Source organism: Centruroides vittatus, unplaced genomic scaffold (genome assembly GCF_030686945.1).
Source record: "Centruroides vittatus isolate TY-2023 unplaced genomic scaffold, ASM3068694v2 contig_918, whole genome shotgun sequence".
In the NCBI taxonomy this organism is placed as follows: domain Eukaryota; kingdom Metazoa; phylum Arthropoda; class Arachnida; order Scorpiones; family Buthidae; genus Centruroides; species Centruroides vittatus.
In genome coordinates, this window is record NW_027122605.1 from 2,118,490 (window position 1) to 2,136,501 (window position 18,012).

The 18,012-nt window shown below is 32.0% G+C and overlaps 1 protein-coding gene across 7 annotated transcripts in view; it reads left to right on the plus strand.

The window, feature by feature from the left end:
* The window catches only part of pico, a 108,372-nt gene that overhangs the window by 59,995 nt on the left and 30,365 nt on the right, over positions 1 to 18,012 (plus strand). For 6 of the 7 annotated variants that reach the window (XM_067281414.1, XM_067281421.1, XM_067281420.1 and 3 more), the window contains 2 exons: positions 9,581 to 10,080; positions 10,924 to 11,001. In XM_067281414.1, coding sequence (XP_067137515.1) covers positions 9,581 to 10,080; positions 10,924 to 11,001 — 578 coding nt within the window. The remainder of the gene's footprint in view (positions 1 to 9,580; positions 10,081 to 10,923; positions 11,002 to 18,012) is intronic. The other variant, XM_067281418.1, reaches the window with a different exon arrangement.

Sequence of the window (18,012 nt, forward strand, 5' to 3'; positions counted from 1 at the left end):
CACCATCACTACCACTCACAAAAGTGACATGCTTTCCATCACAGGGGAATGGAATGATAAAGTGGGCAATCAGAAGACAAAGGGAATAACAGGCATTTTTGGGCTAGGAACAAAGAATGCAGCTGGAAACTGCCTGGTAGTGTTCTGTGAAGAAAACTCTCTTCATCGCCAATACCTGCTTTCAGAATCACTGTTGCAGACTTTTTACATGGACTTCACTCGATGGACTACACAAAAACCAAATTAGCTACATTATTGCAAGCAGGCGATTGAGAAGTGTTATCCAAGTGGCAAAGATATTTCCAGGCACTGACTGTGAAACAGACCATGATTGCTAGAATATGCATCAAATTAAGAAGAGCAGTTGTTCCAAACAAACAAACCGATAAGATTTGTTTGTTTGGATGCCATATCCAATGACTTCTCCATTGCACTGGAGAACAGATTTTCAACCTTGAACTAAATGGACAAAACACATGAGAACCTGTGGGAGGATATATGCAAAGTTGTTCTAGAGGAAATAGAAGACAAGATCCCTAACATAAGAGGAAAAGAAGATCCAAGATGACTGACTGTCAAAACTCTGAAAATTGCAGAAGAAATATGAAACTTCAGAAGATGAAATCAGAGGTACAGTACATCGCTTAAACAGAGAATTCCAGCAACACATTAAGAAGGATAAAGAAAGCTTCCTCCAGCAAGAATGCAGTGCCTTGCAAGAAAGGCCTGTGTGAGGGAACTGTATCAATGCATCAGATCTATAACCAGCAAATCTGAGCTTGAGGATAGGTATCATTCAAGGTTGTGATGGTGCTAATTTAACATAAGCAAATGAAATCAAAGCCAGATGAAAGAATGTACTGAGAAATATAAATATGATTTGACCATCCAGATCCTTTTTACCTTTCACAAGTACAGCTCTGAACCACCAGTGACAAAGTTAGATGGGCACTGGGCCAGTTCCCAAGGAGAAAGTTTCCTGGCTGTGATGGTCTCCCTATCAAACTATTTTAGGAGGCTGGTGAAGAGGTTCTTAATGCTTTGACTAGCCTGTGCCAGTTAGTGTAAATGACAAGAGTATGACTAGGGATTGGAAAAGATCATTCCTATTCCCAAAAAAAGGAGATCCAAGAAATTGTGTTAACAACAGAATCATTGCCCTAATCTCTCATGCCAGCAAGGTTCTATTAAAAATTATTCAAAAGAAGTTGGAACCTATTGTGAAATTTGAAATGCCTGAGGTACAAACTGGCTTCTGACATGGTCAAGGTACCCATGACCAAATTTTTAACATTAGAAGAATAATAGAAGCCAAAATATTTTAAAAGAAAAACATCTATTTCTGCTTTATTGACTATAGCAAGGCACTTGACTCTGTTAATCACTCAATCCTTTGGATGGTACTCAGAACAATGGGAGTACCAAAACAAATTTTAGTCTTGCTAAAAAAATTATATATGGAACAAGAGGCCATGGTAAGAACAGAGGCTGGTGAAATCGATTAGTGTCATATCAAGAAGGGTCTCCAACAGGGATGTATTCTGTCCTCCTTTCTGTTCAATCTCACAGAGAATACATAATGAGATATACAGGATTAGAGGAAGAGACAGTGAGCGTGAAGATAAGAGGACAGATCATTAATAATTAACAATAATCTGAGGACATTACCATACTGAAAACAAAAAAGATCTAACTTATCTGGTAAAACATAACAGGGATGAAAGTAAGAAATTTGGATTATTATTGAACATAAAGAAAACAAAAGTAATATTAACAGGACCACTTGACAGTTTTGAGATTGACAGTGAGACAATCAAAGTTATGGACAGGTTTGTATTACTTGGAGTCATAGTCACCAGAGATAGAAGGTGCACAGAGGAGCTTAAGAGAAGAATCTTGCTAGGAAAAGACACAATGTCACATCTTCAACCCATCATGAAGAATAAGGATGTAACTATTAAGACCAAGATCAGACTAGTAAGATCTCTTGTCTTCTCTTATCTTGTTGTTATGTATGGATATGAAAGCTACACACACAGAGAAAGTTTGAGCAGAAGAAATTGAATGCCTGGGTTCTGGATTTGGAGAACACTCCTAAAGATGCCATGGACAGCAAAGAAAACAAATATCTCAATCCTAGAAGCCATGAAACCTGAGATGTCTCTTGAATCCATTTTTGGCCATGTGCCAAAAAAGGCTCTTTCTAATCCATCATATGCACACACATGATGGACTAGAAAGAAAAATCATGCTTGGGAAGACTGAGGGAAGCTGTAGGAGAGGTTGACAAAGGATCAGATAAAGCAGGTCACTGGTTTGTTTTGCATGAACTGACACTCACATGAACTGACAAACAGAGAATAGAACACTTTGGAGGAACCTTATCCATCAGGTCACCAAGCATTGGTGCCAACTCAATTGCACTTTAAAAATTTTATCCTAGAAGAAATATGTTATGATTTAATTACTTCCAAAAGATCAAATGAGACTTTACATCTCTTATTTAGATCTATTTTAAACCAGGACTTCTTACATTTTTGTATTACTGTCTGATCATTTCCAAGAATTTATTATTTTCTCAAGTTAAAATTATTTCTGTATACAAAACTTTCTCTGCTAACATGGTCTTCATAGAACCTTTCTTAATTTCCCCTTTTCTATTTTGCAAATACATTAACATTAAAGTCAATGACTTGTCTTTCAGTTCCTTTTTATCTGTAGGTATGTAAACTAAAATTGAAAAACTGATTCCATTTTTTCTGCATATGTGAAAAAAATTGAATGGTCAGATTTTCTATTTGATTCTGAATATTTAGTTTTTTTTTAATTGTTCGACTTTTAGAAATGGAAGGCTCAAAAGTTGAATATAGAAAGAGCATTGAAAATTTTTATACTGCAAATTTGATGAAGGGTAAACTTTTCACTGTGGAACATATTAAATGATGCTACCTTCACATGAACCTTGGAATATCTCCAGCAGAAAACTGTAATATGCCTCAGAAGAGGGCATGATAGCCAACCTATAACAAATCGACCTCATTAGGTCCCTTGAAGCCCTTGAGATTTTCAAAGCTGGAAAACTGGGTGTTTGTATCCATTTCAATAATGAAGTAAAAGTTTTGTGTGTATGGCAAGTTCTTTATGATGATCCATATCTCACACAAGTGCACTAAAATATTCCTATACTTCATATCTGCATGTTATAAAAATCATGTATTTTTGTTTTTAATGTTTGATGGAGTTATCATTAAGGATAATTTTAATGTACCGTACATGTTGGTCACAAATCTGACACTTTTTTACTTTCCTGGCTGTATAAAGAGGGAAAGTATGCAGATATGACTTCCCAGATTTTTACACTTTTGGACTTAGGATACCTTGAAACATTGAGAAATGAAAAAAAAATTGGAGGTAATTTCTGTATATATGGTTATTAGTGTGTGTCTCTGGGGCACGATTTTGTTCACCCTCTTTGACTCTTAATAACTCCTGTGCTTTCTGTCAAAAATTTCTGAAATTTTACAGGGAGTTTGTATGTTAAGAGGATTGATTCTATTAAATTTTGATGAGATAAATAGGGTCTTGTGTATCTTCATTAGGGTCAGATTTAATGATGATTTTACTTGTTATTAGCATTTTCAACTTTTTACAAAACCCATCCCTGCCCTCAAAATTAAACTTTTTGCCATTTTATAACAGTTAAAATATCATATTTTATTTAAAAAAACTTTTTATAACAGATGGCGCTACCAAAATTGGGAAAGTTGCTCAACTTTCCCAACAAGTTGACTATTTGAATGTTTGACAAATATACTAAGTAACAAAAGCAAAGAATAAACAATCAATCACAGAAAGTCTTATTTTATATAACAACAAAACCAAAATCCAATCTCCACCTCAAAAAATACTCGAGCAAAGTTTACATTTCTTACGCTAATCACTTCTCAGAGATGTGTCTACAACAGTCATCACCAAGAGCTACACCACATGGCTGTATTTGATGTGCCGTCTTTTATCCAATGTTCAGTGCAGTTCCACACTGCTCTAATTTACATTATTTTACGTCACGGGATCAGTCACTGATGCCAAATTAGTATATCTGCTTTTTTAACTTTGGTTGCACAAAGGGTTTAGGAGTGTGTCCTTAAAAAAAGAAAATCCCCGAAAAGAAAATAACTAACTAAAAATAATGCCCAAAAACATAAAACAACAATCAGACATTGACTCCTTACAAAAGGACCTAACAGTTGACACTAATGGCAGACTGTTTTTACAGTAGTTAATTGAACACGACCTTATTCTTCTCAATGGGTGAACCAGAGGAGATTATGATTATTAAATAACATCTGCTTTGAGAAACAGAGACTTTGAAAGTAGAAAGTCTGCAAGATAGGTGCATTTGCCAATGCTGTTAAGTCATGTTTTCAGAATAGGAAATTTGCTAACGAATCAGTACATGATTTTTATAATGTAATAATTGCTGATTTATATTCCTTGGCAAGAAGCCTTAGCATTTTAAGAGAGGGAGTTGGGGTTAATAATGTCTGCTATTTTTTTTGGTTTGTCAAATCTCTTACTTAAGAGAGTGGAATTGTGCCCTTTGTATTTTTTGAAGATCAGGTATCCAGGCCAAACTCATCTTTTTTTTTAAAATCAAATGGAGAATACAGCTCATTTATCAAGGCTAAAATATTTTTGGACAATTTTTACCAGGAATTTGGTAAACATCAAAGACTCCAGGACCTTTTGGCTACATGTCAGCTGGTTTTGTGTGACAAAATTATGACCGATCATGACATTTCCTTGGCTGCCTGGTATGATTTTTTAAACAGTTATTTAGTATTAAGACTTCAATCTTGTTAGACATCTGATTTGTGCTTGAAACCCTGTTTGTGGAGGATTCCTTTTAGATACTCTAATTTCACTATAAAAGGTGAGTCTTGCTATTCAAGGTATGTGTTTATGCTCTGCTCCAGGGATGGATAATATTCCTCTGTTAATTATTCAGGGAACCCATTAAACAAGTCTGTCAAATTCTCATGTTGACTCAGGATATTTTCTTCATAATTTTGAAGTTTAGACAGACTCAAAAATATTTTATTTTTGTGAATAGTCTAAACTTCAAAATTATGAAGAAAATAGCCTGAGTCAACATGAGAATTGTAACTATATGCAAATAAAGTGGATGACTCGTACCTAGCACCAGAGGGCTAGAAACAGTTAAAAATGGTATAAGGACAGTATGTATGAGAAGAATTCTTTGTGGTTTTAATAGAAAGGTGTCAGATCTTCCAATAAAAGGCTGACACTGGATCGTTTTTAACTTTGTGAATTTTTACCTGCATTTACCTTGTTTTAAGAAGTTTATTCTTCTAAACCAACTATTGCTGTTACTTCTGTGGTCGGTTTAAAGGATTTAAAGATCAGACAGACTCGAAAATATTTTATTTTTTGTGAATAAACTTCAAAACAGGAATTAATGGGATTTATGAAACTTGCATAGTCCCAAAGCCTTCGTTGGATGTTAAGATCAAGGTGATTCATAAGAGAGATGACCCCAGCTGACCCCACCAACTTTTGGCCAATCTTGTTGTTACTCGTAGTCTGGAAAATTATTACATCAATTTTGGTGAAAAGATTGAAAAAATGGTTGAGATATAAGAACTTGATACAGCCAGTGCAATTTGCATTCCAACCTGGAAAACATATGCTATGCAATATATTTATTTACAAATAATTTAGTGTAAGGTTGTTATCTAGGAAAAGATAATGTTTATTGGCTGCTTTTATTGACTATGAAAAAGCATTCGATAGTATAATCTTACCAGTTTTATTCACTAAATTAAAAGCATTGAAAATCTCTGTATTATTTTGATAAATTTATCAAAGTTTATATGTAGGGTTAAAATCAAGGATTGTTACTAGTTTAGACACCAGAGTTTTTAAGTTAGAAAGGGTCCTTCCACAGGGTGATGCTCTTAGCCCTTTGTTGTTTGTTTGCTATGTAAATGACATGGTGTACAGTTTTGATGATTTAAGAGATGATGTCATTACCTTTGGCAGTTTTGACATCCAACTACTTAAGTTTGTAGACAAAAGAGTATTGTTGTCAACAACACCAGTCTACTTTCAGAAAAAGAAAGATCTACTGTCACAATGTTTGTCATCTTATGGAAATTAATCCTTAAACCCAGTGTCCAGGATTATGATTTTCAGATAGGGAGAACAGCTAAGAAAAACTGATGAACAGTAATGAGATTAGCATAGTAAACAAAGTGGTTTATCTAGGTATGCATTAGGTTATTTTGTTAATTATGTTTCCTTTGTGTCAACTTTAAATCATTATAAATACAATTGTGAAGAATCTTTTTTGTCCAACTGAAGATTGTAGCAATGTTTATCTTGTCTCCAGTAGAAATATATACAGATTCTGTTGAAACAGTTTTACAATGAAATTATATTTTTTCCAATGTCATTAACCCCTCCTCCTACAGGAGAAATTCAGTAAGGAGTATATAAAATAAATAAATATTATAGTTCATTGAAAGTTTACTGCTGGAGATATTTCAAGATTCATGTGAAGGTAGTACAGTATTATATATTCTTCCAGCCAGGTAAAAATTTTAGAACATTTAAATATATTATATTACGCTTTTTGGAATGCCATAATATATTTAAGAAAGTGGAAGAGAAGAAAGAAGTTGAAGGAAGTGGAATAAAAGGGTTAAAATGATTGAAGTGAAGCATAAGCAGCTAACCAATGCTGCTGTTTATAAGGTGGATCAGTCTTTTTGTAAAGCTAGGTTGAAAGTTCAAAATATCCCACATACATGTGCATTGGATATTTAAGGAAAGCATATTTTTGTTGTTAGGAAAAAGATTTCTGTACCTAAGTATGTTGTGAAGCACTTAGAAAACCAAAGAAGATGAGGCACAAAAAAAAAAAAATAGGAAAGGACATTATGCCAGAAGTGAAGTTTAGATGTCATTCACACCCCAATGAAAGCTTTGGTGTAACTATCCATAAGCTTTTGCTGGATCTCAGGCTTTCATTGCACTGTCTAAGCTTTGCATTAATATGGAAGTATTTAGTGTAGAGTGCATCAAGAGGAGATTAGTTCTATTCTCGAAGAAGTATTATCTAAATGGCGATTGTGTGTTTTGACTACATATGGCAATATCTTACTACACTCGACACAAATTTCTGCCTCTTCACAGGATATATTACATTCCTTGTAAAAACATGTTTAATGTACAGTATTTCAACTAAAACCAATTAAATAGTTTTGGTAACAGTTAAAGCAGAAAGTGTATGATGGAAGGTGGGAGGCCAGTTCCACTACAGAATTTTGTAAAAGAATTCAGAACAAGCTCCACCCAATTTTATGATAAAGGACTTTCAGAACATTTGAAACTTGAAAGCAAAAGCTCAAAAGGCAACAGACCATTTTGAGGAGTAGATTTGATTTGTTAAACTGACTCTCTAATAAACAATGTACATAAAATAAATTTAAAAAAAAAAACATATTTTGTAACCCCACACCTTCCAGAACAAATTAATTTTTTGCACTGTAGTTTACACCAATGTAACACACCCATGACTTGACATGACTCAATACAGCACACCAAAATGTTGTTCTCAAAAACGTGTGATATGATCCTGTTAATAATAGTTTAGTGCAGTGATTCTCAAACTTTTTCGATCCACCGCCCCCTTTGTTTTGTAAAGTTATACCCAACACCCCTTAACTCATTTTCTCTTGTGTGAGAAAGGATTGGAAATATTCTTAGGAAAACTTTTCTATGAATCTCACATTTTGTGCCCTTACCTTACATTGATCTCAACATCTGGAAACCATTAAATGCAATGTTTCCTCTTATCCGTTTAACAGAAGAAAGGGAACAGCTGTCAGTGACCCCAATTTTTGCCTTTGGTCACCGTTCAGTACCCTGCTTCCAGCGCCCACTAGATTTACTCACCACCCACAAGGGGGTGTTATCGCCCACTTTGAGAAACGCTGGTTTAGTGGCATTATGTAATTCTATTATTATTATTATGTTGGGTTAAGTTAGATATACTCGGTTAACACTGGTGGCTAAGTACTATGCCGGACCAAAGTCAAGGCATAGTAACCAAAACAGAAATTAAAGAAGTGTATCAGTGTGTGTGTCTGTATTCAGGAATTTTCTCCTATGGTGTAGTTGTTGTCTGTATGCTGTCATGTTTGTTTCAAGTTTTGTGATGATGTAGTAAGTACGAATGATAAACTCGTTCATTTCTACTGTCCATTTCATCTGTTGGCATGGTTTTCCAGCCTTTGTGGTCTGTGGATGCATTGCCACAGAAACACCAAGGGTTGGTTCCTCACATCTGTTGAGGGCATTGCAGTAGCCATGCTTGGGCCGGTGTTGCTTTCGCCAACAGTAACCAAGGGAGACTATGACCTATTTTTCGAACGTGAGCCTCTGCCTAACCCACGAACGCGGACCTTGTTAACCTGGGCGACGTCCGAGCCGGTATCACACTTTGATCTAGTTATTACCATAATAAATATCACCACAGAATGTGGGTGTGGTCACTCTTAGCTTCATTTTTCCCCATAGACTTTACTGGCATGGGTGTCCCTACCAGAAGCTTGTGCTCCAGCCTGCATTGCCCTATGGATCAGTAAAATTACTGGGCTCTCCCACCACAACCAGGTGGCGACCACGGGAGAGTTAATAATAATAATATTATTATTATTATTATTATTAATAAACTGACATCAACACCTGTGAGCATTTAATTTCTTAGAATACATAAAAATGCATGGCTTGTAGTAAAGAATAAACAAACATCTTATTTCATCAGTGCTGCAGTAGAGAATGAAATACAAGCATAAGAAACACAGCAACTGTGATAAAAATATATTCTATTAATTTCAAGTCTTATTTATATGTAAAACTTCACCTTTCACCTTGTGATGGCATACCAGTTTACATAACCATATCTATTTGTTTTCAGTAGGCATTACATAAACCAATGTATTATATGTCATCTTCATTCTCAGCTTTTAGTTGATTCAGAATAAAAAAGATGTTTTTTTTTTCTTTTTGGAACAATGGTTTTGCCTGTAAAACAATGTATTTTTCTTCAAAATGATATCAATAAAACTTAGGTACGATCTCTGTCCATTTCTAATCTGCCAGCAGTCTGTTAACAAATGATTGTTATCATTGACCACCCTCAATCTCTTAAAGCTAAGCTTCAATTATTAAAAATAAAATTAACCAATATTGAAATAAATTTAATAGCTTTGAATGGTTTTTTTTATAGTAGTAGATTCTGTTTGCAAAATTAATATTTTGAAATTTAATATCAGTTAAGCTACAATTAGCAATTATAATCATTTTTCTAGGCTCTTCTTCAGGCTTAGTAGTAATAGATTCGAATATATTCCTTTTTGAAAGAAACGAGTTTCGAATTCCGTCACGTGAAAACGTTCCATCATATTTTTTAAACAAAACGAAAAATTATAATCATCATCATTATTATTATATATGTAAATTTTTAATGTAAATTTTTTCAAATATTTTACAGACAGTCAAGATGTTGAATTGGATGCAATTCTTGGAGAATTATGTGCTTTAGAAACACAGTTTGATCGTGAAGTTTCGCACAAAGGACCAAATCAAATATTAGGGATGGTTTCTCACAGTAGTAGTGGAAAGGGTCCCAGACTCTCCTTAGGTCCACCTCTGCCAAATCAGTCATTAAGTGGAATTGTAAATGGCCATCAAGGCTCAACTCCTGGACAACGATATATTAGTCATAATCGTTCGAGTTCTGGTGGAACCAGACCAAAATTTGAAATTGGTGGCTTACACATGGATCTTGATGGAGATGATCACATAAGAAGTCAGAAAGAGTTTGGACTGAGGACTGATAGTCCTGATAATGATTCTGCTTTCTCAGACAATGTGTCAATGCTGTCATCAGAGTCTTCAGCTTCATCAGGTGGAGTGGCTAGGACAGATACCTCTAGTCAAAGTATGTCTTCCCAAAGTAGCAGAATGTCCTTAGCTTCTTCACCAACTCAGGTAATTCGAGAAATTATTAATAATGCATACCATGTTTTTAATATAAAATAAAATTTCAGATTTAACACTCATAACAGAAGAGAATTTGGTATTGTGTGTTATTTAAAACTGTATAAATTAATTATTCAAAATTATTTAATTTGACTTTATAGTTGAAATGTATGTATATAAATTTGTGCATATTCTGTATGACAATTGAAGTTCTAGATTCATCTTCTGAATCCACATTAGAATTAAACAATCATAAATGCTAATAAGTTAAGGAGTCTCACTGTTTTTATTTCAGATAAAATGTTTTTTGAAACCAACTGCTTTAGTGTCAAATCTCCAACAGTGTTCTATTCAAATAACAATGGAGATATGATGCTGATATTTGGTCTTGAAAAATGTTTTATCTGAAATAAAAATGATAGGATTCCTTAACTTACTAATGTTTGATGACAAATAAATATTTACTAGTGCATTTTTAAGTTATTAAAAAATAGTACCAGAAATATTTTATAATATTAAACTTAATTATTAATAAAGTACAACATATAGTATTATGTGCACATACAGTTTAAATTATCCTTTAACCATTGTTATATCTATTGACTTTATTATAATCATTTTCTTCTTATATAATATTAAAATATTCCTGATTTACTTATCAAGTATGGCTTTATTTTCTTTATAAAAAACAGTAATTAGACTGGAAATGTTGAAAGCATCAAATACAAAATAAATAAATATTGTCAAAGTTGTGATATATTACATTCTAATAATGTTTATATACATTCTTGTTAAGGTTTTCTTTTCGCCTCATCTGTTTTTGTCCAATCTTTCCTTTCTTCTGTATCTTAGGCTGAACAGGCAGCACACATCAAGGCAGAAAAGATAAAAATAGCCCTGGAGAAAATACGGGAGGCCAGCATCAAGAAGGTATTCTCTCTTCCACTTCATATCATATATATTAACTTCAAACTGACATTGAATTTGTTGAAAGGATTAATATGCTTTGCCTTCTTATAACAACTTGTCTTGAATTAAATATTTTGCTTTTTTTGAAAGTTGAAAAAATTATTTGTTTTTCTATAAAATATTGTTTAACCTTTAGATCTGTACTATTCTGACTAATTCTGGTTTTGCATTATATCTTTAAGTTTTGCAGCTAATTGTTCTTGTATTGCTTGATAAACTATTTTCTAACATATTTGTGTTTTCTTTTATTGGATATATTTGTTTAATATATGTTTTCAAATTTGTTTTTTGCATGAGATCTAATTTTTGCAATTAGATGTTTGTATGTACAGTACATTGTGTTTATAAAATTTTTTATTAGTCTGACATTTTAAAGTTACAGAATAAATTTATAAGACTATTGCTTATAAATTGGGAAAATTATTTAATAATTGATTATTATTTTTATCAAAGTTATGAAAGATGGTAAATTTACAAATAAAAGAAGTTGATTCTAAGAAATTTTTTTTTATTGATTTTATTTACTTTTGAGCTAATATTATTAAATATAATTTATTAACAAAATTGTTTTTTAACATTAAATAAAGTATTGAAAAGAAGTGATTTTTTAGTATGTTGTAATGTGTCTTTATACTAAAGTTTATTTTTATTACATATTATGATGATTGGAAATTTCCAGGTTTGTTTAGTATCAAATAATTTTAAATGAATTATTTCTCTTTTTCTTCTTTTTCTATTAGATTAAAAAATGAAGAATTTGTTGTTATTGTATATAATTCAAATATATTAAAATCAATATTTATAATATAAATTAGCTGAAATTTTTTATGAAGGGTTTCATTTTTGTAATATGCTACTTAATTAAATTAATTTATGAAAGGTCTGAGTAGAGAAAAGTAATATTAAAATAAATATCTAATAAAAATAAAATATAAATATTGTTCATATTATATTACTACATGCTATTGGTTAAAAAAAATTCTTATTAAAATAATTTTTTATATCAGCATTTATTGCAAATATATATTAATTTTTAAATTTGATACATACAGCCAGACCATAATTTCTTGATACCAAAATGCACAGAGGTACTACAGCTGATAAATATAGACCCTCTCTTATTAAATATCATCAATAAATACAGATAAGCATTATTAACAAGTTGTTAGTACATTATTACTGATAATGATTTTATAGCATACATAAGAATAAGTAAATTTCTCTAAAAGATTTTATTTTTGAAAATTTAATAATGAAATAGTGCTATTTTTATTACACTATGTATATCATATTTAATATTCAGATTGATGTAGGTTTCCTAGAGTATATTTTTCAGGTGAACTTGTTTTGTTCTGGTAACATAAAATTTTATCATAAAACTTATTGCATTGTAAGTCACAGCTTTGCTTTAATATTTAGTTTTGCCTTCCCATTTGTGAGTGAAAATATTGTTTCTACAGAAGTTGTTGTTACTGATAAATAAAGGACTGATTTTATCAAATTGTTAAAATCTTGGAATTCGAGATCTCATTGTGAATTTCATTAAATATTTTGACTCATCTGTCAGTCACATTGATTTTGTTTCTTATTGTCTTTATTAGCACCTGTTGAATTTCATCTGTTTCTGTTTGTGTTGTATGTTCCTTAATTTTATTGAAATTGTTTGTTGTATTTTTGTAGAGGCACTCCCCTACTTAGGAACAGGTTAGGTTCCTGAGGTTTTGGCATAGTCAAAAACTAACCTATAAAATACATTTGTACACAGAATAACCACTTAATAGAATACATTAAGTACATTAAAGGATTAAATACTAACATTATGTTTGTTTACCAGCTCCCCAGTATTTAGTAGCAGGTGTTTCAAGTGCATTTTTTTTTTCTCTGATGTAATTAGTTTTACAATTAGTGTTTCAAAAATGCAAGAAGTATGGCTCCATTATCATGGAAATTAAACTTTGGAATAAGTGTTTTTAGCTAGTCTTTGCAATGTTATCAACTTCAACACCACCTTGCAGGTGGTGATGGATGGAACATGAGAATTCCCACAAAAATGAAAACTGATGATATGCAATAGAAATAAATCCACATTTATTTATTACTGGCTAAAGACTGACTTTGACACCATCACACAACCAGCAAGAGAATTTTAGATGTACAGTAAGTTTGTAAGTAGGGAAGCTCCTGTAATTAGTATAGGCAGTTCTCAACTTTTAGGCAACTTGTTTTTCATACATAATATTTAGAAATATCAAAGTATTATTTCTCATATAACAACTTTGCACTTTTATTTTCAAATTATATGCAATTGTTTTTTCTGCAACTTTAGTTTCTATAACATCAAAAACATTTCTGAAAATTAATTTTAGTGTCTAAAACATTAAAATCATAGTTTAAACAGAAAGTGAATAGTATTTCATGCATTGTGACATATTTACTATAAAAAAAATAAAACTTTCTTATCTTAACAAGAGATTTTAATTTTTTCAGCTTTGGGAATGAAACTCATATTCAACTTCCATACATATCACTTTTGTACTCATTTTAGGAATGCATTATATTTGAATATTGGAAATTGCCTGTATTTATAAAAGATTCTTATGAAAACTTTGTATATACACCTATGTGCTACTTAATGACTGGGAGGAGATACATTCAGTGTCATTAAGCTAACATTACAGAAACGATAAAAGTAACTATGAATTTTTCAGCTCCATTATATACTTATGAGATCTTTGAGTTCATTGTTGAGTGACACATAATATAATAATAGTAAAAGTATTCTATGTTTTTGATAAGCTTGCTATCAGTTATGTATTAATAGAAATTGTGCATTTAGAGACATTGTTATATGATATACAGGGTGGGCCAGCGAAAACGAAATGGCAGAGTGTTCGTGTTCGTCCAAGCAAAGCGCTCGGACAGGTCGATTTTACTCTCGAGAGGACATCTTTTGCAATAAAGTTTTTGCGATTCTGAATATTAATTAAACAAATATTTTTTTCGAAATAAATGCTTGTTTAGTTAATACAAAATAAATGAGTTTTTAAAATTTTTTGTTGTCTGTTGTATTCAGAATCGCAAAAACTTTATTGCAAAAGATGTCCCCTCGAGAGTAAAATCGACCTGTCCGAGCACTTTGCTTGGACGAACACGAATACTCTGCCGTTTCGTTTTCGCTGGCCCACCCTGTATAGATAGTATAGTACTAAAATCTTCTAATGTATCTATGTTTAAAATTGTTGCTTTTTGTATCTGAATATAAATGTTTAAATCAAATGCACACATTCTAATATAGAATTTTTGGAATAGCATTAATGAAAGGATAATTAGGACAATCATTATTTTATTTAAAATTTTAAGTCATGCCTTATAAATTTATAAAACAGTATCTTAATTTATATGAATTAAAAGCAAACTTCTAAGTCTTTTGTATAGAAAATATTTTTTAGCATATTATAATTGTGTTCCAACTAAGATTTCACTAAATAAATATAACTTGATCAGTCAGTGGAAAACTTACTACATAAGCAAGTAGTAATACTATTGTTATTTATATAAATTTTCAGTTGCATTATTATTACTTTTTGCATATTTCAAACTACTATCAAATATAGTATAGTGTAGTCAGTTTTAATGTAAAATTATTACAAATATACTTTACCCATTTTAATATTTAAACAGAAAAATAGTTATAAAATGATATTATTGTAAAGAATGTAAACAGTAATTTTTGTTCACTTTTATAACCACTTAACATTTCAGTTTATTCATCCAAAAAACTCCCTTTTATGTCCTTCAAACCCGATTGTCACCTGAGTTCAAGAATTTCTCAGATATTTTATTTAAATGCACTCTGATCCCTCTTTAATAAATGCTACAATCTGTGTAGAGCCTGCACCAATATTTTGGACTATTCAAAATCACTCATAGTAACAATTTGAACAGTCTGAAATATTGGTGTAGGCTGTATCACAGATTGTAGCATTTACTGAAGAGGGGTTGGAGAGCATTCAGATTCAAAATGCATTTAAATAAAATATCTGATAATTTAATTGTCTTCTGAGTGATTCTTGAACTTGGGTGAAAGTCTGATTTGAAGTTTTTTTTAATATAAGTGAATGATTATATTTGACAAATATTGCTATTTTTAGCTTTGTATTAGTAGTCTTCTTCAAGTTTGCCCAATGTAATGATTTTAAAATAAATTTAAAATGTAGTATTAATTACAAATTTTATAAAATAATTTAGAGCCATTCAGTATTGTATAAAAAACAGAAAAAATTTAGTAAAATAATTTATTTCACTATGTGATGTCTTATTAATATACAAAGTTATTTTAATACAAAGTCTGATCAATAAAAAAAAAGAGAACTTTTTTTTTATTTTGTTTTTGCAAAAATTGAAAAAGTGTTAGTGGGTGAATGTTCCAACAATAATTTAGTTTAGACATTAGGGTATTCGTGTGGAAAAGTGCAAAGACTTTTTTTTTTTTTAACTCTTTCTTCCCTGTGGGCACTAAGAGGGCCTCTTTTAGAAGGCCCGTTATGGGTTCGGCCGGGGCGACCAGGTGATGAGGGACGGGGACTGTCTGTAATGTCACTGCCACATGTTATTCCTGTAGGTCCAGTATTTTGGAATGTGACAATCAAATTTTGTGTGAAATTAGGAAAAATGACCATACATAAGCTCACAAGCTGCTGAAAAAGGCCACAAAAATGGAAGTCAAAGTTATGATTTCTTCAGTACAACATTGTGCCATGTCATGAGGCATACTTTGTAAACCAGTACTTAGAATTCAGCATTTGGTTGGAGTTTGCTAGACCCGATATACTATAAAGCTAATGTTAATTATATAAACCAATATTATTTGTATTTGGACAAATACAGTGTCCCATTGGTTGAACATCATCTATATTTGCCAGATTTGGCTCCTCCTTATTTTTCTTTTCTCAAAACTGAAAATAGTGTTGTAGGGGAAAATTTTCAAAGATGTGGAAGCCTTACAGACCATTTTAAAATTTGACTTCCAGAACAAGCAGCTTTAGAAACACTGGGAAAAGTGTATTATCTCTCAAGAGGACAATTTAGGCAGGTTCTGTTTTAGACAGATTTTACTGTATATGATCTAGTTTAAATAGAAATATGGAAAATGCATTTGTTATTTAGAAAAAAAATTTAACATATATTAAGATATATTTGATTTTCAATATAAGCCAGAAACCTGTTCAGTGTGGAAATGGATGAGGTTTTTGGATATGAAGAATGTAAATTAACCTGGATAAAGTAGATGATTAAAATTTCACTCGTAAAAAATGAGTAAAATCATCTCTTAAGTATAATGGTCATAGCAGAGCCTTAACAAATTGTATTTTAAGAAGCCTTTAGAACCTTTGCAGAGAAACAAAGGTCATGTGACAAGAGGATGGGCAGATAGAAGGGTTTTGTAAAGTTGACCAGACAATTCATTCTTGAAGGTATTCAAATGTTTCCAAAAAGTAAATTCTTGAGAACAAGCAATGAATGTAATTTATGAAAACAATGAGAATACACATGCTGCCATTAGGCTTGTATGCAGGATATTCAAAAATAAGTTAATAATTATTTTTGAGTATTCTAAACTAGTTACTGAACATTAGTTAAAGCATTAAAATATCTCATTTCAATTATTTACTTCAAGAAGCCAAATCACATAATAATTTGGTCTATATTACTGTAATATGATTAGAATTTCTGATGACAGGGTAAAACACTGGTTTGGTTATCATGGAAACTTGTAAGGATTGCATCTGAGAAATATTCAAATACCTAGCACAAGTTCATGAGAGTAATGATAACTTTTTACAGTTGAATAGTTCTCAGTTCTTTTATCAAATACTCTTATCTGTAGTTGGAATCATTTTGGATTAAGCCTAATCATATGTTTATTTTTTTATAGTAAAATGACTTTTACATTTATAAAAAATTTTAACTGCGTGGCATTCATTCAGTGTAGTTTAAAGATTAAAAAAAAATACTAAACTTGTTCAAAATGGAAAAAAATAACTCTGTACTGTGTGACTGTTGTTTATACAGATTTTACTGTATATACACATAAAAATGCTGGCCATTAAAATTGCTACACCATGAAGGAGACAATCAACAAATGTGAAATTTGCGTGAAAGGTATAACATGCTGAGATATGCAAATGATTAGGATTTCAATGCATACTCACAAAACAGGTAGGAGTAAGGCAATCTACAGTCTGTATAAAAGGGAAGATTGTAAAGCTGGTTTCTCATACCAAAAGTCCATTTGCACATTGGTTGCTTGTGTAAAGGTTTTCTTATGCCTCTTGAGGAGGAGGAATGCCTACCAGTATATGTCAGAGTTTGATCGTGGTAGAATATTGCCTAGGAAAACTGTGGTTTATTGTTCCATGCTATTGCTGCTTACGTTGGTCATGATACCATGACTTACGAGAATATGGAATTGATGTGTCCAGAAGGCCATACAGAACATTGTGCAAGACTTCAGCGGGCCTGGTTAGTAATGCTCAAGAAGACAGATATCTTTTCCACATGGCCTTGAGGGATCGTACAGTCACATCACATACCCTGAGCCAGGAACTTGGGTCATTTTCAGAACAGTGTTCTCTGCAGCACCATAGATTATCATTGCTGTGGCTTCCCTTGATAGGTGTGCCTACAATGGTGCATTCAATAATAATTATGGAAGCAGGAGTGATGTCACATCATCTTTTCAGACAAAGCCTGGTTTTATGTATAGCATCATGATAGCCATATCCACATGTGGAGGCACCGAGGGGAATGATCATTGCCAGTTTGCATTCATCATCATCTGGCAGGCCCAGCACTACCTGGAATGATGGTATGGGGTGCCATTGGGTATGCACCCCAGTCATCTCTTGTTCACATAGTTGGTAATTTGGACAGCCACCGTTACATTTCTGTGCCCTATCTTTGAGGCCTCCG